This window comes from Podarcis cretensis, assembly GCF_951804945.1.
Source record: "Podarcis cretensis genome assembly, chromosome: 8".
NCBI lineage: Eukaryota > Metazoa > Chordata > Lepidosauria > Squamata > Lacertidae > Podarcis > Podarcis cretensis.
Window position 1 is genome coordinate 9,935,642 of NC_137177.1, and position 23,736 is coordinate 9,959,377.

At 43.2% G+C, this 23,736-nt stretch overlaps 1 protein-coding gene and 1 long non-coding RNA gene across 5 annotated transcripts; one reads left to right on the plus strand and one right to left on the minus strand.

Moving 5' to 3' along the window:
- Nucleotides 1–7,073: 7,073 nt before the first annotated feature.
- Nucleotides 7,074–19,258, plus strand: LOC307221348 (galectin-5-like). 4 transcript variants are annotated; one of them, XM_079985809.1, is made up of 6 exons: nt 7,074–7,140; nt 8,811–8,905; nt 11,446–11,683; nt 16,421–16,540; nt 17,147–17,197; nt 18,313–19,258. In XM_079985809.1, the coding sequence occupies exons 1-6, from the start codon at nt 7,138–7,140 to the stop codon at nt 18,352–18,354; spliced, it is 549 nt and encodes a 182-aa protein (XP_079841935.1). In that variant the 5' UTR covers nt 7,074–7,137; the 3' UTR covers nt 18,355–19,258. The 4 variants fall into 4 exon arrangements, 3 of the variants coding, with proteins under 3 accessions (XP_079841935.1, XP_079841936.1, XP_079841937.1); XM_079985810.1 differs by having other exon boundaries at nt 18,316–19,258; XM_079985811.1 differs by lacking the exon at nt 8,811–8,905.
- On the minus strand, nt 11,508–12,910 carry LOC307221440. Its single transcript, XR_013841414.1, has 2 exons — nt 12,657–12,910; nt 11,508–11,736 (listed from the first exon to the last, which is right to left on the minus strand). It is a non-coding gene; the product is annotated as an uncharacterized lncRNA (long non-coding RNA).
- Nucleotides 19,259–23,736: the final 4,478 nt, after the last annotated feature.

Consider the following 23,736-nt stretch of genomic DNA (forward strand, 5'->3'; position numbering starts at 1 on the left):
TCAAAAGCCAGGGCAAAGTGTTAATAATCATAATCATGATAATAATAATAATAATAATAATAATAATAATAATAATAATTTATACCCCGCCCTCCCCAGCCAAGGCTGGGCTCAGGGCGGCTAACAAGCAATAATAAAAACAAGTTGAATGATTACAACTTAAAAACAAAATTAAAATACAACATTAAAATATTGAAACATTAAAATATTAAAATGTAGCCTCATCGCAGGAGGAGAAAAGAAAAGAAAAAAGAAAGAGAGGGAGGGAATCAAATTGGCTCCAAGCCAAAGGCCAGGCGGAGCAACTCTGTCTTACAGGCCCTGCGGAAAGAAATCAGATCCTGCTGAGGCATCTAATCATAAGCCTGCATTTTTATTAAGGCTTGATCAGGGCCTGTATCTTAAAATGAGCTTAAAGATTTTCAAATGTTCCTGCCAGGCAGAAGAGCAGCTGCCTAAGAACCTTGGCAATGTTTTTACTCCTAGACAAGGGGGGCCCCTGATTTATAGCAGAAAACAATTCTCAAAGTCAAAGGGAATTACAGGCTGACAGCCAAGGTTACACTGACCCTACATATTACAGAAGATAAAAAAAGAGATAAACATAATTAAGAGTGGGTAAATAGTAAAATAAAACCATGTGCCTCCCATTAAACTTGAGCCATATTTTCCTAAGGTTGAAAGGTCAAGAGCAGTGAAAAAGGCAACTGGCTTGGCTGGAGAAGAGAGTATTTTGGGAAGTCTTTTTCTAAAGTTGTTTCTTTCTTAAACTGAGATCCTTTTAAGATTTCTTTTCCTTTTAAAAGGTTATCTATGTTATGTATTAAATATATATTGGCTTAAATGTAATTATGCAAAGGAATTAGAAGCTAAGAAATGTTAAATCCTTATGCTAGATTCTTATTTCATATAGTTGGAAGAGATCACAGGGGCCATCAGCCACCAGCCCCCCTTGCCAAGCAGGAAACATCATTAGAGCATTTGTCAGGCCTTTGTTTAAAAGACCTTCAAGAGAAGGAGATCTTTCAATGATGATGTAAATTCAAGATCCTTGACATCTGTTTAAGATAAAAATTTGAGATTAAACCATCTGTTTTGGAGGGCAATAGGGCGAGGTGAGCTGGTAACTAAGGTTCCTTGTTGAGACACATGTAAGATATATTACTACTTATTTGTCATTTATAGATAGAAGAATATATATCTTTTTGTTTCCCATAAAAGGACAGAAGGAAATGGGTGTATCTTTTGTGATTGGTTCTAGCAAACAGCCAATAGGAATTTCAACCAGGCTGATTGGACAGAGGCAGCCACAGGAGGAGCAAGGGGGCTGGATTAAGGAAATATAAGTGCTGGCCAGAATGGCAGGAGGCCAGGCCAGAGCTTGGTAACCATATACCACTGTGCCTCATATTTATTTGTCTGACAAATAAATTATTATTTTAATTTCTCTATTGCTGCGTTGAATATTTCATTCCAGCTAAGCGTTAACCACAAGCAGGGTGCTACACTGCAGGGCCCTGGTTTCATGAGACAGAGCGTTCCACCAGGCTGGAGCCAGTGTTGAAAAGGCCCTGGCTCTGGTTGAAGCCAATCTAACTTCCTTAGGGCCTGGGACCTCTAGGGTGTTGCTATTTATGGACTTTGAGGCTCTCCGTGGGGCATACCGGGAGAGGCGGTCCCGTAGGTACGAGGGTCCTAGGCCATGAAGGGCTTTAAAGGTCAAAAGCAGCACCTTAAATCTGACCCTGTACTCCACTGGGAGCCAGTGCAGCTGGAAAAGCACTGGGTGAATATGCTCCCATGGCAGAGACCCCGTGAGGAGCCTCGCTGCAGCATTCTGCACCCGCTGGAGTTTCTGGGACAGCTTCAAGTGATGTGTGTCCAGCATTTGCCAGGGGCAAGGTGTCAGATGCAGTTCTGTGGGGAGGGGCCTCCACACTTCCTCATGCTTCCCAGCCTTTCTCTGCCGCTGCCAAGGCCCAGCCCCACATGAGGCACCGGCTCTGAGGGGCAGGCAGAGGGCACGGCTGCCCTGGGTGGGAAGAAAGGGGGAGTGGAGAACAAAGAAGTCTTGATTTTTTGTTATTTAAAAATGCTTTGTATGTCAACATCTAATCTTGCCCCTTTCTAAAATTTATTTATTGGAGTGTGCTTTTCTTGTTTTCAATCTACCAAAGAATAAAATCAAACCAGGATTGATGGGTTTTCTTCGGGCGGTGGAGGGTGGGGGTGCGCTGGTGAAGAAGGGGGTGGCAGTCACCCTTCGTCTGATAGGAAATGCTCTGTGGGGGAGGGGGCACGGCAATGGGGGTTCGAGGAGGGTCAGTTGGGGTGAGGAGTGAGCAATGTCCCTATTTCCAAATAAGGAATGTTGGAGGGTATGCAACCAATGGCTTATGGCTATGCTCCACCTCCACAGTTGGAGGCAGTGATAATAATAATAATAAAATAAAAATTTTATTTATATCCCACCCTCCCCAGCCGAAGCCGGGCTCAGAACAGCTAACAACAATAAAAGTAACACAGCATTCTAAAATCAATTCATTTTAAAATCAATTCAAAATCAAATTAATGCCAACCACTGGGCTAGAGTTCTGTGAGGATTCCCAAAGGAGGGGCTGCTTCTGAATTGCTGGAAGTCACAGGAACAGGGGCAAACGAAGGCGCCGTGACACCCGGGGTGGCAATCCACTATGTACTGCACATGTGCTGTATGTAGCAGCGCCGCACATGCGCTGTACATAGCAGTTTGCCAGCGCCGCTGCTCCAGCGCTGTAGGATCCTCTGTTTGTGATTGTAGCGGTGGCAGAGGAATCCCACCGCTGTCCATATGGCACTCAAGTGCCACTGCTGGTAAACTGCTATGTACAACGCATGTGCAGCATTGTTACGTACAGCACATGCGTGCGACGCTGCACATGCGCTGTACATAGCGGTTTGCCGCCGGCGCCAGGATCCTCTGCTCACGGCTGCAGCTGCGAACGGAGGATCCTCCACATGCAGCTGTGGTGGCACGGTGCTGCTCATGCTGCCACAAGCCCCCATGGGGAGCCTTGTCACCCCCCCCCAGACATGGCACCCAGGGCGCACCCCCCCCCGTTGCGATGCCACTGCACAGGAAGGGAGAATGCCCTTATGCTTGAGTCCTGACTCCTGCGTGTCGGTTTTGTGGGTATGTTCAAGGAGGCAGGAGAGGATATATTGTTTAATGATACCCTCCCTAACTTGCGTTAGCAAGTTCTATGGCTTAGCAGAGTTTAAATATTCCCCTTTAAACGCACATCGATTAGCTTGTTGCAGGCTCGTCTGAGCCTCTCAATATAAGATTCCTGGTAAGATCCTTTCTTGTCCCTCGTATAAAGAATAGACATAGCAATCTTATTGAAGTCAATATCAAAATAGTTTACTCACAATCATTCAGTTCACAGTTGGATCCCTGAAGGCAGACTTAGGTTACAAAAGTATATGTGGAACTATCCCATAAGGGAGATAGTTCCAAGTGACTGATGACAGACAGTCACTTCTGCTAACATGTAGAAAAACAAAATGGAGAAGAGAGAGAAGCTAAAGAAGATGGTGTATTCGTCTTCCCCAGATTAGGCCTCACAGACACAGGCCTCTAGTCACATGCAGAGGAAGTTTGTCTCAGCTCAGGAGGAAACAGGAGGTTAGACTTATTAAATAGTGGGTGGACATAGCAGACGACACAGAGATTTCTCCAAGTAGTTCTTTATAAGTAAGCTGGAACTGAACTGAACCTCAAACTGCTCAGCCGGCCTGCTTTTATAGGAAGCCGGCTGTCAACATTGTAACAACAACCCAGGGTTTCCTGCCTAAATTAACTGACGTGGACCTGAGTGAAAACTATCTACACGATACCCCTGGTGGCCAGGGTGAGAACTTCAATACATAACACCCCTCCCCACTGAGATAACGCATTAGTTACAATCATAGTGGTTCCAATTTTACCGATTCCAATTTTACAAGTTTGCAGGCATAATTACAAGTTTGCACGCATAATTACAAGAAAAAAGATTCCACCTAAACATTAGGAAGAACTTCCTGACAGTAAGAGCTGTTTGACAGTGGAATTTGCTGCCAAGGAGTGTGGTGGAGTCTCCTTCTTTGGAGGTCTTTAAGCAGAGGCTTGACAACCATATGTCAGGAGTGCTCTGATGGTGTTTCCTGCTTGGCAGGGGGTTGGACTCGATGGCCCTTGTGGTCTCTTCCAACTCTATGATTCTATGATTCTATGAATTGTTTTGCTATCAACTATATTGCCTGTAAGACTCACCATCACATATTAATTGACCCTATTCACCTTACCGCTTTACATGGGCAGTTTGTCCGGTGAACATAGTCTTTTAAATAAGCTGGACGCTTGGAAACCCTGCCGGACCGCCAAGGGCCAGTATCAGAGTCCAGGTGGCTGCCCGATTCTGGCTGCGACTGGAGTGTGACCAAATGTGGCGTTGAGCCCGAGTTCCCTGGCTCCGCTGCTGTCGAAGGAACTGCCGCGAGCGGACTTGGTGGATGGTCAGGCACAGCGGTGGTCCGAGTCTCTGGAGAGCCAGGCAGACCCACCGAAACGACTTGGCTCGGCTCCAGGTCCGCAGTTTTGAGGAAGATGTAGGTGGAGCCTCGCCTTCCATTAACAACTGCTCCGGAGCTGGGGCCACAGTTGGGGGCACAGCAGTAGTGTCCAAATCCCCAACCCTGCACCTTAGCTGGTCTATGTGCCGGCGCCACAAGTGTCCGTTCTCTTTTTTAAAAAAACATTTTTATTGATTTTCCAATAAAAAACATCCAATTAAATATCTGATAAAAAACTAAAAAAACTAAAATAAAAAAAGATCAAATTATAGTCCAAATTGTATTTATTAATTCCTTGGGGCTCCCCACGGTCTGGATCTCTAGAGCAGTGTTCCCCAACCTTGGGCCTCCAGCTGTTTTTGCACTACAATTCCCATCATCCTTGACCACTGGTCTTGCTAGCAAGGGATGATGGGAGTTGTAGTCCAAAAACAGCTGGAGGCCCAAGGTTGGGGAACACTGCTCTAGAGCATATCTCCGCATCTTAGTCCTGCTTCTCCTTGTTGTTTCCATATTTTCCACATCTCGATATTAATGCTTGGTAATTTTTTGTCCCTGGGTCCAGGATTCTCATTCATGTCAAACACCATATACTTTCATCCACCGAATACAGCTTTGTTAATATAAAATTTTTCCAACTGCCTTTTTATCAGCTCAGCTTTGTCTGATTCCGTTCCAATTCCGGGATGTTGTTGAAATCTGTTATCTTTGATGGCGCAGCAACTCATTTATTGTCCAATAAGCGTCCGTTCTTGAGTGTCACCTGGTGCAAATGGGGCTCTGTGACCCCCCACTACTGTGGCCGACACCCAAGGAATGTCCCCCACAATGTTCTGGGCAAAAACCTGGAATAAAATACCGTGGTGTGTTAATATATAACAAGACTCCTGGCTGGCACAGAGCATCCACTAGCATGTCCATTCTAGGAATGTTGTACTTGATTGCTATGTGCTTCACATCCCTCAGGTTTCTCCCAAGAACTTGGTTGGCCAATGGGAATGCTGGACTATCTAGTCCAATGCTGGACTATAGCCTGATTCAGCAGGCTTACCTGTATGCTGTGTGAAGGTAAAATTCACATTTGCTGCTCTGTGCACCATGTGCTCACCCCCAGAAAATTGCCCAGAAGGGACTCTCACCCCCAGACTGAAAATGATTCCCTGCACCTGGGCCAATTCCTCCTTTTGGTGGTCAATTGATCATTGCTTGATAATTTGTATTCACAATCCCAATGTTTAAGATGCAGGTTGCAGATGATCCGTCACTTTCTCCTTCCCTTGCCTCCTCCCCTCAAGGGTTAAAGACTAGAGGAGAGGAGGTGGAGTGGTCCATAGTCCTCTTTGTCCTCCTGCGCGGCCTTTGGCCCCTTCGTTAGGGATTGTGGAGAAATTTGATTCAGTTTGCATTTAAAGACGATCACACCTAATTCACACTTCCCAAAACAATATGAGAACCGAAACGCAGCCCTCCTTTTGAACCTACTTCTCTGAATTTTGCAATGTAGCAAAATAATATGCACAAGAATACTGGGGTAATGCGGAAATAAAAACACACATATGAAAATAATATAGAGAAATGTGCTGTATCAGAGAAATCAATTTGCAAAAATATGTGTACAGTCCTACCTTGGATTCTGAACGCCTTGCAAATCAAACGTTTTGGCTCGCGAATGCTGCAAACCCGGAAGTGAGTGTTCTGGTTTGGAAACGTTCTTTGGAACCCAAATGTCCAACTCGGCTTCTGTTTTAGTGCAGGAAGCTTCTGCAGCCAATTGGAAGCCGCATCTTGGTTGTCAAACGTTTTCGGAAGTCAAACGGATTCCGTTCGACAACCAAGGTACAACTGTATTAGGCACGACTGCATACGAATGTGTTATAAGGTATATTACAAGAAATTTGCACCAAAATGCTGATTAGTTTTCATAGGGCTTCACAGGAAAGAAACAGCAACTGATGTGGAAATGTGGAGAGCTATACTTAAGATTAGAGGGACGCAAGTGGTGATGTGGGTTAAACCACAGAGCCTAGGACTTGCCAATCAGAAGGTCAGCGGTTCGAATCCCCGCAACAGGGTGAGCTCCTGTCTGCTCCTGCCAACCTAGCAGTTTGAAAGCACGTCAAAGTGCAAGTAGATCAATAGGTACCGCTCTGGCAGGAAGGTAAACGGCGTTTCCGTGCGCTGCTCTGGTTCGCCAGAAGCGGCTCAGTCATGCTGGCCACATGACCCGGAAGCTGTACGCCGGCTCCCTTGGCCAATAAAGCAAGATGAGCGTCGCAACCCCAGAGTCGGCCACGACTGGACCTCATGGTCAGGGGTCCCTTTTACCTTTACCTATACTTAAGATTGGGAAAATGAAAAATCGAGAGAAACCAAAATGGACAGACTGGCCCATCTCTCCCTTCCACAAGGATGTTCTCCCTGTGGCCTGAACTTTGCTCAAAAGGAGCTGCCAGCATTGTGTCCCACCCCTTTCCCGAGGAAGGCTTTGCTTTCACTTTCACTCCAGGAGAACATGAGAAGAAAAGCTAATGAACCAGCTCCAAGATGGTGAGTGGGGTACAGAGAAAGGGCATGTCAGAGGGGGAACCACCCTTTCTTCATGGGGGAGTGGGGTGGTGCTTCTGGTTCAGCCTTAACATGTGATGTTGATCCCCAGCACTGAGCTGTTGCGTTATCATCATCAGGAAAAGCGACAGCATCTTTCTTGAAGTGTGATGCAGTTCACTCCTAAGGAAAGGATCGGCTCTTAACGGCCTCGTTTTAGCTGGCACAGCCCCTATTTAATGCCCCTTTCCTTAGCAGAGCACTGCCCCTGTTTTGCCTTGTGGGAAAATCATGTTGTTGACTTCTCAGAAGTTTTGTGAATCTGCGTAAGAGTTTCTCCAGGATAGAATCTTCCTCTGCATCCCATGTTCCGTGACATCACCTACACGGTTGAAAGTTTGGCTACTCTGAAGTAAGTCCCATTGTTAAATGGGGCTTGCAGGGTATGGGAAAGCAGCCTAAATATTATTTGGGGAAAGTAGAAGAGCCTTTGCTCTCAGGAAGCCAGGTGAGCAGAAGGCAGATTGAGATCTCCCAGGAGTTATTGTGTCAAATTGGCAAGTGTTTATGACTCCAGTTTTCTAACAGGATATTTTCTAACTGAAAAACTTACCTGACCCCAAGTTAAAGGTAAAGGTCCAGTCGTGGCCGACTCTGGGGTTGCAGCACTCATCTTGCTTTACTGGCTGAGGGAGCTGGCATACAGCTTCCGGGTCATGTGTCCAGCATGACTAAGCCGCTTCTGGCGAACCAGAGCAGCACACGGAAACGCCGTTTACCTTCCCGCCAGAGTGGTACCTATTTATCTACTTGCACTTTGACGTGCTTTTGAGCTGCTAGGTTGGCAGGAGCAGGGACTGAGCAACGGGAGCTCACCCCGTCATGGGGATTCGAACCGCCAACCTTCTGATCGACAAGTCCTAAGCTCTGTGGTTTAACCCACAGCGCCACCCGCATCCCCTGACCCCAAGTTAGGTTGCTGAAAAAGGACACGGGTTTGGGGGTGGAGAACTAGGAGTGGGTTTTGGGCAAAAATACTTTTGATCTTGGTCCTGGTACTGATAATAAATTCCTTAGCCGAGAATGTGCTCTGAGGTTTCCTGTTCCTTAATTTTTAGTACTGAGTCTTCTATGTTTTATGTGTTTAATATGTCTGGATTACCTGTGTTTTATAGATTCCCCTTCTCTTTTATGGTTTTTATTGTCTAAATTAAGCCAATAAAGGATGGATGGATGGATGAATGAATATTAGTATGTAAATGCAGTTTATACTAGCACAGAAGATGGGGATAGACTCTCAAAACCTGAGCTGGGGCTCTGTGCAGTGTTGTCGTCTCCACCCAGGGCCCGAGAAGGCTATGCTCTTAAAACAAATTCTCATTTCAAACAACGGATACATAAAATTCTACCTTTAAAATACATTCGAAGCACCTTCCCCCCCCTCAAATAATTCTGGGCATTCTGGCATTATCCCTCAGAGAGTTATGATTCTCCGCAACCCCTAACAAAGTACAATGAAGTGAGGAGAGAATGTGCTTCAAATGTGCTTTAAAACTATAGCATGTATGTGAGTTTTCTTCATGACGGTTGGGATGATTTTGAGGCTGAGTTTGAGGCTATTGGATTGAGAATGTGATGAGCTTATTTTTTGCACTTTCCTCCCCACTCCACAGAGTTTTCCCGTTGCTGCTGCTTGGACCAATATTGAAGGCCTCAGTGAGGGAAAGAGGTTTTTAATCCAAGGCTTTGTCGGACCATACACGAAAAGGTTTGTAAAGCCTGCTGGTCACGTTCGATTCCCTTTGTTTTTTGGGAGCTCTTCTGCCCCATCGATCTCTTCCTCTCAGAACCGGCCCTTCTTCCTCTGTGACAAAATCATGGATGTGGGGTGATGCATGCAGTCTGTCAAGGTAGTGAAGCTGCTGGTTTCTGCTGTTGAATCTTCTTGAGTTCAATTAGGAATAATTTACAAAAATGGTACTCCATAAAGAAATGCTGATTTAAAATAAAATTTAAAAAAGTTTGAAAAGCGTTGTTGCTGATTTGAATGTGTTACTGTGGGGCTTATTTTGCCGCTTGATTTCGTTGCCATTCGTTGTTGCAATAGACCACCACAAAAAAGACACAACAAACAAATAAAAGTATCATAGAACTGTAGAGTTGGAAGGGACCACGAGAGTCATCGAGTCTACCCCCTGCAATGCAGGAATATTTGTTCAGTGTGAGGCTCGAATCCACAACCCTGTGATTAAGAGTCTCATGGTCTACTGGCTGAGCTAAATAATCATTTTGAGGTATTCAGCACACACCCACACCCACACCCACCCTGAAAACTAATAACACCCCCTTGCACTGTCAGTTTGCCTTTCTTGGTGCAGAAAGTACAGTGGTACCTCGGGTTAAGTATTTAATTCGTTCTGGAGGTCCGTTCTTAACCTGAAACTGTTCTTAACGTGAAGCACCACTTTAGCTAATGGGGCCTCCCGCTGCTGCCGTGCCACCTGAGCACAATTTCTGTTCTCACCCTGAAGCAAAGTTCTTAACCTGAAGCACTATTTCTGGGTTAGCGGCGTCTGTAACCTGAAGCGTATGTAACCCGAGGTACCACTGTATTGATCTGATATGTAGAGATCTTTCCTATTTTAATTAATTCAAGAGGATTTTGAAAGCTTCTCTGTGTGAAAGAAACAAGCAAGAAGGTTCATGATGTTTGATTATTAACTTCAGAGAAGCTAGTACAGCTAGTTTAAACTGGTTCTCTTATCTCTTTCTGTGAAGGTCATGCTGACTATAAAAGTAGGGCCAGAAGGAGCCTAGACTTCAGTTTCACTTTCTCTTTCTATCTCTTTTCCTTTTGGTGTGGTGTTCTGTATACTGTATAGTGCTAAGGTTTAGACTTATCATAAGGTATCATATGTTTAAGTTAAGTCTGGTGCAACTGGATTTCTTAGGGACAGTGCCAATCCTGAATGTATTGGATTTGTGACCATTATGCTCATCTGCCTTCAGTAGCAGTAAAGCTCTGCTGGATGAAATACTAATAGCCTCTGGTCTATTTTTAGGGAATCCTGCAACATGTTTAAATTTTTACTCTGCTAACTATATGTTATGTACTAAGCCTGGAGTATATTTCACTGTACATTGGGGTTCTGCTCTGGATCAATATTAAATAGAATTCTATGACATGCATATCACACACTGTAACTCTTCAATAAACTATAAAGTGTTAAATATTACAACAGAACAGAAGCACACACACCAAGTTTCTTGGAACCTGGCTTGCATTTTCTCAGTGGCCAGAGCAAATCTTGAGACTTGGATGTTAATGAATATGTCTTCCCCTGGAATGAATGAATATATATATATATATATATATATATATATATATTGCTGGTTTTGCGTTGTTACAGTTGAGAGACAGTGAGCATCTTATCACAGAGGTGTACTGGACTGCAGGGGCACATGCATTCAAGCTGTTCTGATTCAAGCTGTTCCCTCAGCTCTCTGTTTTGTCAAGCAAAGAACCGGGAATTGGGGATAAGGATCTGGGAACGAACTTCAGCCTGTTATTCGTTGGAGGGTTAATTCAGAGAACTGGCAAAACAACATCAAAAAAGAAAAAAAAGATTGAAAATAAATATAACATACTTATCATATAATACTCCCCCCCCACACCTGCAGCTTTCTTCCGCCACAATTTGACTTCTTTGAATCTCTATCTCCGCCTTTATCTTTGCATTCTCCAAATGTATCATTCTTTGTATTTCTTTTATCGCTTCTCTTTTCCAATTCATAGATACACTTTACATTTTTATTCTAGGCATATTAGCATATCTTTCTTAGAACAAGATTTTAACATATACTCTTCGAAACATTTCTATTTTTTTTAAATTTTTGATTTGACTGATATCTTACGATTGAGGTTAGCCTTGCCAGTTCTAAATATTCATTTAATTTGCAAATCCACTCCTCTTTTGAGGGCAAGATTTGAGATTTCTATTTAGAAGCATTCACTACCCTGGTTGCCGTAGTTGCATATAGAAAAAGTCTTTTTTTTTTTTACTTGTGGTATAGCTTTCCCTATCCAGCCTAGGAGATATACCTCTGGCTTTCTAACAATTGGGATTTTCAACATTTTCTTTAATTCCTCATGTATTACTCCCCAAAATTTCTTAATCTCCTTACAACCCCACCACATGTGTATTGTTGTTCCTGTATCTTTGTCCACTTGGCCTTTTCAGTTAATTTCCCTCTGCGATCGGCCACTCTCTCCTTCCTCACAGTGCTTCTACCCTTCTCACATTTCAGATTTGCAGTGAATTTCCTGTGTGCCAATGGCGACATCGCCTTCCACTTCAATCCACGATTCGATAAGCAAAACCCGATGGTTGTGTGCAACACGCAGATGAAAAGTAAAAAACGGCTCTGGGAGTCCTGGAAGAGCGACGAAGTCTTCTGGGGGGAAGAGGAAATTGCCCCCAGCATGCCTTTCCAGCAGAACAATTCTTTTGAGATGACCATCAATGTTGAGAGGGGCTGCTATCAGGTGCGGTGGGACTGGGGTGGTGAGGCAGGTTACTCCATTTGATAGCAAGCAACCTGGAGTGGCGTGGGTGGCGCTGTGGTCTAAACCACAGAGCCTAGGACTTGCTACATATTGCAGAAGTATTTCGCATCAGTAAGGACTTTTGCACCACACTTTCCAAGCGCAGGTCCAGGATTTAAATCTCTTTGTCAGAGCATTCTATTTTTCTCTCTTTTGGATGTGTCCAGTTCTTTCCCTGGGAAAATCTGAGTTTTGCTGCTGAATCAGAGCAAATAGCAGATCGGGAGGGGGGGGCGTTTTCTCCTATTCAGCACTTAAAACATGGGTTCGCCCAGCGAAAGCGCATGGACCAAAAAAGAGAGAACTGCTTGGAAAGTATGTCACAAAGGGAATTCTGGAGGAGCCCCCAGTCTGCACCAATTATGCCTGATTCACTGAAATATCACACATCACAGTATCAATATGGGTTTTCACATGTGCTAGCTATACAAGTAACAGATCCTGCAAATCCAGTCAAATGCTACCATCATATTGCCATAGTATTAATAGACTGGCTCCTGAATCCAAAAGAACCAATCATGGCTCAGATCGCAACTCCCCCTGTTTTACATATTTAGCTAATACCTAAGGGACTGTGGGTTAAACCACAGAGCCTAGGACTTGCCAATCAGAAGCTTGGCGGTTCAAATCCCCGCAACGGGGTGAGCTCCTGTTGCTCGGTCCCTGCTCCTGCCAACCTAGCAGTTCGAAAGCATGTCAAAGTGCAAGTAGATAAATAGGTACCGCTCCGGCGGGAAGGTAAACGGCGTTTCCATGCGCTGCTCTGGTTCGCCAGAAGTGGCTTAGTCATGCTGGCCACATGACCCAGAAGCTGTAGGCTGGCTCCCTCGGACAATAAAGCGAGATGAGCGCCACAACCCCAGAGTCGGCCACGACTGGACCTAATGGTCGGGGGTCCCTTTACCTTTTTAACCTGGAGTGTCAGCTGGAAAAGGAAAGTCTGAGGAGGAGAGGAAGACTCTCCTATATTCCTGGAACTAGAAATGTTTTAGGATTTAACCAGTCCCCAGATGCAGCAGTTGCTGAGACTGGCCGAGTCGCTAAGCAAACAAAGCAGGGATATGCACCATTTGCAGAGACTCTGTACCAGGCAGCAGAGGGATGGGGTCCCTTCTCCATCTCTGTGTCAGTTAGCAGAGTTGCGCTTAGGATCTCAGCTTGCCTGAGGTGAGCTAGGGAAAAAAAGTGTCAGTTTGTAAGAGGCGGCAGGCTGGAGAAAGGCAGGGATCAGAGCACCATGTGGGCTGGCAGCTTGAATCCAGAATCGTGGCCATGACAGAAGCAGGACTAATCGTAGGCTCAGGTTGAATATATGTGTAAATAAACCATCTATTATAAAGACACCACAGTCTTCGCTGTGTCTCGTTCCCAAAGGAAACACGAACCCTGCCGGGACCCCTGGAGTCTCGCACTGGTGTGGAGATTGGGGTGGCGTGCAACAATGCTGGGTCAATAACCGGGGAGAAATACAGGAGTTTGCTTTTTTAAACTATTATTTGTTTAAGCCATAAAATTTATATGCTGCTTGATTTTGGGGGGAAAGCCTCAAAGCAGTTTATTTAAGGATCTAGAACTAACCAGCCAATCAGAATTCAAGTTACCTCAGCATGGATTGTGTCAGGGCTTGTCCACACGTGACTTGGCTCCACACTTTCTAGGCACAGGTCCAGATGGCTGTTGTTTATCCACCACCATCACCACCCAGGAAAAACCAGTGTTTTACCATTAATCGGAGCAAAATGCAACCCACAGAAAACCCTATTGCTGTTTGCTCTGATTCAGCAGTAAAGAGTGGTTTTCGCCAGAGGAAAGCAGCAGGAGGAGAAAAAATGTGGGATAAGCCCTTAGTGTGAATGTGTAGGCTGGCAGTGAAGTGAGAGTGTGTCCCTGTGGGTAAAATACTGTCTTATTCAGTGAAGTGAATAGGGAGTGAAGCTACTGGCTTAAAAGGAAATAATAGGCATAGCCGTCAACTTTTCCCTTTTCTTGCGAGGAATCCTATTCGGAACAATAGGGGGAAAAAAGGGAAACGTTGACAGCTATGATAATAGCTTGCCTCACCACAACTCGGCTTCCCTACCTAGCCAAAATCTTCTTTCTGACTCACCCACACACTTTCCTCAGGCTTGGGCTAAAACAAATGACATCAGTTATTCTTAATTAAACTTCTCAGTTGCTTTATCTTGCTCAGGGCAACCCAAAGCATCTTACAACCAGTCTAACTTCTGAGCTATAAGCAGCGAAATATTCAGAATTGTTTTCTTGATACGGTATTCAAATCTGTGTGAGGTATTATGCAAACAAAGGCAGGGGCTGAGGGGGTAGAAGGTTGGGGAAGTGGCAGTTGGAAAGTGACAGTTGCGTTGCTTTTTTAAAAAAGTAAGTGTAAAGCTGTAGAAAAGAAAGAAAACGCTCCATCTAGTGGTGGAAGCAAAGAGCATAGAGAAAACAAAACTTGGGTAGAAATAAGGCTAAAACAGAGCAAGGATCTGCTCCTTTGTTTTAGGGTAGAAGATTTACACATAGAACAACAGAGCTTTCCAAACTGTGTGTCACAGCACATCAGTGCATCAGCTGCAGTGTGTAGGTGTATTGTACGAATGCTCCCTGCGCTCCTCCCAGGGCTGGAAAGGGGTTAGTTTAACCTCCGGTTTGTTAGTAAAGCTGAATTACAGTGGTACCTTGGGTTACATACGCTTCAGGTTACAGACTCTGCTAACCCAGAAATAGTGCTTCAGGTTAAGAACTTTGCTTCAGGATAAGAACAGAAATCATGCTCCAACGGTGCGGCAGCAGCAGGAGGCCCCATTAGCTAAAGTGGTGCTTCAGGTTAAGAACAGTTTCAGGTTAAGAACAGACCTCTGGAACGAATTAAGTACTTAACCCAAGGTACCACTGTACTGTGTTGTGGAATGATTCACGTCTAAAAAGTGTGTCACCAACATGAAAAGTTTGGAAAGCTGTGAGGTAGAAGCTTAGCCCTACCCTCCCGCCCCCGTAAACCTCCGTAGCATGGGTAGGCACACTAAGGCCTGGGGGCTGGATCCAGCCCAATCGCCTTCTCAATCTGGCCCGCGGACAGTCCAGGAATCAGCATGTTTTTGTATGAGTAGAATGTGCCCTTTTAAATAATAATAATAATAATAATTTTTTTAAAAAATAATATTTTATTAAGTTTTACAAAGAGAAAAATTCCAATAGAACAACAAACATAAACAACAAAAACAAGCAATTAAAACACAGCCAAAAACAGAAAAAGAAAAATATTACAAACATAAGAAAACTTAAGAAAAATTTAACATAAATAAGAAAAAACAGAGCTCTTTTCAAAATCATATCTTTCATAACCTTATTTTCCTGACTTCCATCCGCCTTCCTTTCTTGTATTCCACTTTGGAATTAATTTAGCAAATTCATTCTTATTACTTTTATCCTTTAAAAATTCCTTCACGTATTATATTGTTCAGATTTTCATCCAATATCTATCCCTTCTTTCATACCCTTATTTGCCTTATTCACTAGAACCCCTTCGTTTCATTTCAATGTCCTCAACATTCGAAAATTTTACAATGTTTTTGTAAGTAGATTTTAAACTTCTTCCAATCTTCTTCCACCTGCTCTTCTCCTTGAATAATAATAATTTTTATTAGTATTTTCCACACAACAACAACACGGAAAATATTGAAAAATAACAATAGACAAAACACAAAAACCAACATTCAAAAAACAAAACAAACAAGTTAATAATATAAACACTAAAAAGAAAAACAAACATTGACTTCCACCAATCCCACAGCACCTCCTTTATCTCTCATTGTGTCTTCCTGTTTTCCTCATCATCTCTATCCTAACATCTAAATATAAATCCCTCTTTCTTATCCTTTCACTTCACAAGGTTATTCCATACTCAGCCAGATTTCTGTCCTTGAACCTTGACTTTTAAGGTATTCGTTTAGGCACTCCCATTCTTTTTTTACTTTACTTTTTGGTTTTTGTCTTATTATATCTGTCAATTTGGCTCATTCTAAGTATTCTGAAAGCTTACATAATCACTCTCCCCTAGTGGGTAACTGGTTCCCTTTCCAATACTTAGGCACCAAGATTCTTGCTGCAGACATTGTGTATAAGAAAAATTTAGTTTTGTCTTTTGGAAGATCATCATTTAAAATTCCTAAAAGGAATGCCTCTGGCCTTTTACTGTATGGTATTCTTAATATTTTCTTTATTGCCCTTTTATTTTAAATGCATCTCTGGGTTATTTGTGGGGCCTGCCTGGTGTTTTTACATGAGTAGAATGTGTGCTTTTATTTAAAATGCATCTCTGGGTTATTTGTGGGGCATAGGAATTTGTTCACCCCCCCCAAAAAAATATAGTCTGGCCCCACACAAGGTCTGAGGAACAGTGGACCGGCCCCCCGATGAAAAAGTTTGCTGACCCCTACGTGTAGTGTAAACTGCGCTGATTATCTAAACGGCAGAAAGGAAGGGCAAAAACATGTTAAATTAAGTAGAAAACATTTACATTACTCTGGAATAAGCTTTGGTGAAATAGCTGACAGTCAGATATATCCCACGAGAACTTACATTGTATTACGCCTGGTAGTCTTTTAAACACCTGAAGCCTTCTTCTTGTTCCTGCCAGCTGGAAATTGAATGCTTGTTTCATTTTTCCTGTAGGTGTATGTCAATGGAAATCGCTTTTTGGAGTACAAGCACCGTGTTCCCCTCAAAGAAATCCAGACCTTGGAGGTCAAAGGTGATGTCGCAGTGAACCGCTTTGAATTTTCTGAGATTAAAGTGAGTTGGTTTTTCTCGTCTTTCGTCCTTAGCTTAAACTTGCCAGTGTGGTTTATGGGGCATCTAACCTGGGAAACAGCCATTTGTCAAAGAGATGAGGCTCCCCAAAAATAATTTGAGGAATCATAGAATCATAGAGTTGGAAGAGACCACAAGGGCCATCGAGTCCAACCCCCTGCCAAGCAGGAAACACCATCAGAGCACTCCTGACATATGGTTGTCAAGCCTCTGCTTAAAGACCTCCAAAGAAGGAGACTCCACCACACTCCTTGGCAGCAAATTCCACTGTCCAACAGCTCTTACTGTCAGGAAGTTCTTCCTAATGTTTAGGTGGAATCTTCTTTTTACCTCACCTTTTTACCTGCAAAATTCTGGACGGGATATTAATGATTTCTGGGTGAATGCCTGATTTCTGATTCAGCACAGAGTTGGAAAAGATGGATGAGACTGCATAGCAGTTTCAGGTCTCTGAGGATGAAAAGTTGAAACAAGAAAACAGTTATGATGCAAGTGGCTGGATTTCTAAAGTTTAGTCCCCACTATCTGAAGCCATGCACTTTTCAACATCTGCTCTCATTCCCTGGTATCTATATTTTTGTGTTCCAGGCTCCACCCCCTTACAGCCCTCCTAATTCTGGTGACATCACAAATAACAAAGTAAGTCAGTCCCCTGTGTTTATTTGTACTTCTCTCCCAATAATGGATGGAACTGGTAAAGATTTTTCAGTAAGCTCAATTCTGCACATGAGTTTATAATTTTTTTTAAAAGTCCTCATGAAGATTCATTAGCAGTTTAATTGAATTTATTGTGATATGCATATGTGTGTACAGTTTTGCCTAATGGGATTTTCTTTTTGCAAAGCAACTTCCCCTAATAGAATGCATTCTTGCGTTGTTGTTTTTAAAAATATACTATATGCATCTTTGTACACATTATTTGGCTTGGAAACTGCACTGCAATATTTGGAAAAGTGACTTTCAAAGGATGCCCATGTTTTGGTTTGCGTACTCTTTAGGAAACTGTGAATTAGGGAGGTTCACTTCCTAAGTGCAAACTGAAACAGATTTCTCCCGCATGCCAGCCAATACAGTGTATTGCACCTCTGCCTTCCATCTTAACACAGCCTGCAGGGCTTTACCATGATGTCCAAAGGCATATTTCCACCTAAAAGGTCACTACCTCTGTTGGCTAACAAAAATTTAGGATTCTTTTGGGTTTGTTGAGAGCAATCATCCTTAAAAAAACAAACAAAAAACTTTGCTTTTACTCAACTTTTAATGCCATATGTACTGAGCACTGTAAGGGACGCGGGTGGTGCTGTCGGTTAAACCACAGAGCCTAGGACTTGCCGATCAGAAGGTCGGCGGTTCAAATCCCCACGACGGGGTCAGCTCCCGTTGCTCAGTCCCTGCTCCTGCCAACCTAGCAGTTCGAAAGCATATATACTGTACTTCTGGTTTGCCAGAAGCGGCTTAGTCATGCTGGCCACATGACCTGGAAACTGTATGCCGGCTCCCTCGGCCAATAAAGTAAGATGAGCGCTGCAACCCCAGAGTCGGCCACGACTGGACCTAATGGTCAGGGGTCCCGTTACCCTTTACCTTTATTGAGCACTGCAAAAAAAATAAGCAGTCACCCCAGCCTCCTCATGGTTGGGCAAGCTTTGACCCCGTTTCTTTTATGGCAGTCTTCCATAAGCCCACCTAGGTTGGTGATAACCTGGCATTGACTTCATTCTGTGCTTTTCTTTTCTTTTGTCTCTGCCACTCAGCAGGAAGAGAAGTGTGCCCCAGAAGCAAAGTCAACCAAATAGTGAAGACCCAAGATGAGCCTGCGTGATCCTTTGGAAAAGGGAAGCCCTGGCTGGTTGGGTAAAGGGATGGATCCTCTTTTCCTGACTTCACTGAGGATAGAATTCAGCTGTTATATGTGGAATGAAGCAAAATTAAGTAGTGTCATAGAGACCAGTAGTTAGCAAAATATTTGCATGTTTTCTATATACTGTACTTTGTTATTGTTGGCTGTTGTGAGGGCAATGGGAGATTGCAAAACGGCAAAGCTTGGGGAATAAACATTGTAAACTCAAGGCCCTTCAACAGTCACCACCAAAGCTTTGTTACCAGCAGATCCTGCTAGCCGTCCTCAATACATTTCCTGGAAATCCTTTGTTAGGCAAATGTTTGCAAACAAACCCACAATTTCCATTGATGTCTTTGGGAATCGGTTATCTCTGTCCCCTCCTGCCATGGTTTGTTCCTAAAATGGCTGCAGCCAACCAGCTAAAGGGAAGCAAAGCAAAAAACAGATTTGTCCAATCTCTCCCCCCACTCCCTTTCCCCACGGTTTCTGTCCAAAAATGGCTGCCACTGACCAGTCAAGCACAAGTGAGGAAGTGGGCAAACTCTGGATCTTTGGATATCTGAATCTGTGGAGTGTATAGCGAGGTTTGGGCATGATTATTTATGTTTGGATAAGTGAACTGGCAGATAGCGAGCAGGTGGACAGCAGGACTTACATGTACTTTATGCTGCTTGTGTTTATGCTGGCTTTTAGGTTGCTTTTTTGTGCTGACTGGTAATTCCATTTTAATATTCTTCTGCTTTAATTTGTCATGTTAATAACTTTGTTAACCACCCGCAAAGGTGGCATAGAACCGAAACAAACAAGCTTGGAAATTTGAAATATATAAATAAAAGTGCTATATAAATAACAGAAAAGTGAAATGTGCGATCCTTTAGGAATTATTGCATTACTTTTATGTGATTTCTCTAAAATGCATGTTACATCAGGGGCAATCCTCCTTTTGCCCAGGCACAACCAGGAGCACACTTTAAGCATTGGCAGCCATTTCAAGTGTTGGGCCGGTAGATGCGGTTTGGGGGAGGAAAGGATTCGTAGGCCAAATTGGGACCAGCAGCCAGCCAAATATGGCCTGAAGATTTGAGGTTGCTTTACACCATAAAAGATCAAACAGAGACTTTTGATGATATTAAAGTTGGCAGAGACCATTTTCAGCCCACATGCCAGGGGTGAATACGGCCTTAGGCAAAAGTGAGCAGAGCGGGAATTTAATGTTTGCCGTCCTCTGGTAGGCTAGTTTCTGCACAATGAAGAGGAAAAACAGCCCCAAAGATCAAAGAATGTCAAAATATGGGGCTATATAGCAGTGTCTTTCATTTCCAATAGGTTGAACCAACCCTAGCTCTTTTTATAAGTGAACAATTCACAAATACTATGACCCAATGGGTTGTTTTTACATAAGGTTTCCTACCAGTCTTCGTCTAAATCAGGAACAGCCAACACAGAGCCCTCCTGATATTCGGACTATAGCTCCCATTACTCCTGACCACTCATTATGCTGGCTAGCTAGGGCTGATGGGAATTGTAGTCAGACATCATCTGAAGGGCACATTGTTGACTTCTCCTGGTTTAAATGGTAGGTGGTAGGTGGCAAAGGCGTTTTCTGGGAGCCTACCAGAACCTGAACCCTTCACACCCACTTTTCTTACTCACTGCAAGCAGCCACACTTCAAAAATGTAGACTGGCTTCTTGCTTTATGGTTTATATTCATAAGTTGCTTCTTCTGCCCAGCAGAGTGTGCTACACCATTCACCATGTGAACAAATTTCAATATTACTATTATTTTTGAATGCTTTTTTTTTTTACATCTGAACACATCCACAAGGTGTGCCAACCTTAAAAGACACAAGGAGTTGTCAACTAATGGAGCATATGCTAACAATTTATCTCTCAAGAACTTTGTGCTGAAGTTCAAACGGCCTGTCAAACCCTTTTCCTCACGGCAGTCACCTCACTTCTATGTATAACCACAGAGTTTTGTGTTCAGAACCCAATTCTTTGCAGACAGCTTCTGTCAAGAGCACTAGTTTCGACGAAAGTAACAATTTTCACATGTCATCCCAGGACAGAATGCAGGACTTTGGAAGCTTGTACTGCAATGCACTCTACGTGGGGCTACCTTTGAAGGTGACCCAGAAACTGCAATTAATCCAGAATGCGGCAGCTAGACTGGTGACTGGGACTGGCCGCCGGGACCACATAACACTGGTCCTGAGAGATCTGCATTGGCTCTTAATACGTTTCCGAGCACAATTCAAAGTGTTGGTGCTGACCTTTAAAGCCCTAAACAGCCTCAGTTCAGTATACCTGAAGGAGCGTCTCCACCCCCATCGTTCTGCCCAGACACTGAGGTCCAGTGCCAAGGGCCTTCTGGCGGTTTCCTCATTGCAAGAAGCCAAGTTACAGGGAACCAGGCAGAGGGCCTTCTCGGTAGTGGCGCCCGCCCTGTGGAACGCCCTCCCACCAGATGTCAAAGAGAAAAATAACTACCAAACTTTTAGAAGACATCTGAAAGCAGCCCTGTTCAGGGAAGTTTTTAATATTAATGCTGTACTGTTTTTAACATTTGACTGGGAGCTGCCCAGAGTGGCTGGGGAAACTCAGCCAGATATTATTATTATTATTATTATTATTATTATTATTATTATTATTATTATTAGTATTCTCTGTGGAGAAGAAAGCAATGAATCAGAGTTGCTTTCTGAACAGACTGGATCCAACCATTCTTCCTTCCTGTCGCATATGGAACAAAGTTTCCCTGCTCTTCTAAAACTGGTTGTCCAGGTTTTTTTGAAAATAATAATAAAATCTCAAAATGGCATGCTTTGTTTCTAAATGAATGAATGAACAGCTTTAATGGATGCAAATTTTCATTTGGTAGCATCTCACCACCCTTCACATGCAAATATCTTGACATGCTATTTTTCCCCAGTATGTGAAACCATATTTCATGTATTGTTGGTCAAACTTTCAGTAGTTGCGTTCTCTCTCTGCTTTCTGGGGTTTTTCACAGGATCGTCTTCTGCGTCTTCTACTGCTTTCTTTTGCTTTCAAAACCTATTTTTCTTCTCTGTCACCTGCCTTTATTTCTCCTTCCTTATTGCACTTATTGTCCTCTGTCACCTGTCTTGGTTTTGTTTTCCTCCTTTTTCTTTGCCTCCTTGCCCTTTCTCGGCACTTTTTCTGCTGCCACTCTGTCCCTTGTCTCACCTTCTTTTCAAATCCTTTATCCCCCCCCCCATTTTTTAAAAAATAATTTTTATTAAATTTCCAATTAACAAACCAATCATATCACATTAGTTCCAAATTATACCAATACATAACAAACTCCAAATTTTTTCAAATATTTAGTTGAATTTTAAATTTTTGTTGGGGGTACCCATGCTTCGAGTTCAGAAAGGGTCCAATCCTCTCATATTTCTGCTGCTTTGATGTTCATAAGTCCCATCTTTCCATCTCTGTTGTTATCCTTTACAAATCCCCTCTTCCAATCTTCTTGTTATCCACAAGCGAGTTGAAGCAAACACCCCCCCATTTTTTAAATTATTTTTCACAAAATTATAAACAAACAAACAAACAAACAAACAAACATACAAACATAAATCATAACCTTATTAAAATTACACTCATTAACATTGTTACGTGACTTCCTTACGTCCCCTTGGTTGAATTTCCATGCATATCCTTTTAACAGCTTTCCAAATCATAATTCTTATAAACTTAACTTAGTCTATTAACATCCATATATCTTTTCAATTCAAAGTTAAACATGTTAAACATCACTTAACTTACATAAATTCCTAAGCCAATCTGTTACCTTCAAGCTATTTCCAGTTAGTTTAACTTAACAAATTTAGCTAAATAATCATTAAATTTTGTCCATTCTTCCTCATACTCCTCCTCCTTCTGGTCGCGGACTCTTCCGGTCAGGTCGGCTGCCTCCAAAAAATCCATCATCTCATCTGCCATTCTTCCACTGTTGGTGATTCTTGGGTTTTCCACTTTTTAGCTAGTAAAATTCGAGCAGCAACTTTCCAAATCCTTTATCAACAGCGGCCTGCATGCTGCCTTTTCCCCTCTGCTGGCATTTTCTTCCACCTTCTCACCCATTTCAATCCTTTCTTTCTCTCATGTTCTTCTTTCTTTCACCAGGTCTATTTACCTCTTGCAGCCTCTGGGAGATGGGTAGGCAAACTAAGGCCCCGGGGCTGGATCCAGCCCAATTGCCTTCGAAATCCGGCCCGCGAACAGTCTGGGAATCAGCGTGTTTTTACATGAGTAGAATGTGTCCTTTTCTTTAAAATGCATCTCTGGGTTATTTGTGGGGCCTGCCTGGGGTTTTTGCATGAGCAGAATGCGTGCTTTTATTTAAAATGCATATCTGGATTATTTGTGGGGCATGTTGTTGTTTAGTCGTTTAGTCGTGTCCGACTCTTCGTGACCCCCTGGACCAGAGCACGCCAGGCACTCCTGTCTTCCACTGGCTCCTGCAGTTTAGTCAAACTCATGCTGGTAGCTTCGAGAACACCGTCCAACCATCTCGTCCTCTGTCGTCCCCTTCTCCTTGTGCCCTCCATCTTTCCCAACATCAGGGTCTTTTCCAGGGAGTCTTCTCTTCTCATGAGGTGGCCAAAGTATTGGAGTCTCAGCTTCAGGATCTGTCCTTCCAGTGAGCACTCAGGGCTGATTTCCTTCAGAATGGATAGGTTTGATCTTCTTGCAGTCCGTCTCCTCCAGCATTTGTGGGGCATAGGAATTTGTTATTTATTGTTTTTTTTCAAAATTTAGTCTGCCCCCCCAAGGTCTGAGGGACAGTGGACTGGCCCCCTGCTGAAAATGTTTGCTGATCCCCGGCCAGGATTTGCAAATAGAGTAGGGCGGATTGTGAGGGACTGGCATAGGAAACCGAAGAGAGTGAGCTTGTGTCTTTTGGATTTAAGGTGATAATAGATTGCAGGCATTAACTAACTAATTTTAACTAATAAAAATTCAAAATAAACTTTCAAAGGGAAAGAATGCCTAAGCACTTTAAGAAAGATTTAGCAAAGCGCCCCCCCCCATTCTTTGTTGTGGGACTATATATCTATCATCTATCTATCTATCTATCTATCTATCTATCTATCTATCTATCATCTATCTAATCACTATTCACACCATTCTAAAAATGGAAGTCCAAAACACCTATTGGACCAGAAAGAGCCCAGATGTGCTAACCACATGGGAGGTGCTTGTCTACTTCCTCCTAGCCAAGGGGAAGTTGTGAAGTACCAAAATCTTCAAAACAAATCAAAGAGAGATCTGAGAATTAAAATGGAGAAGTCACCATTCACCCAA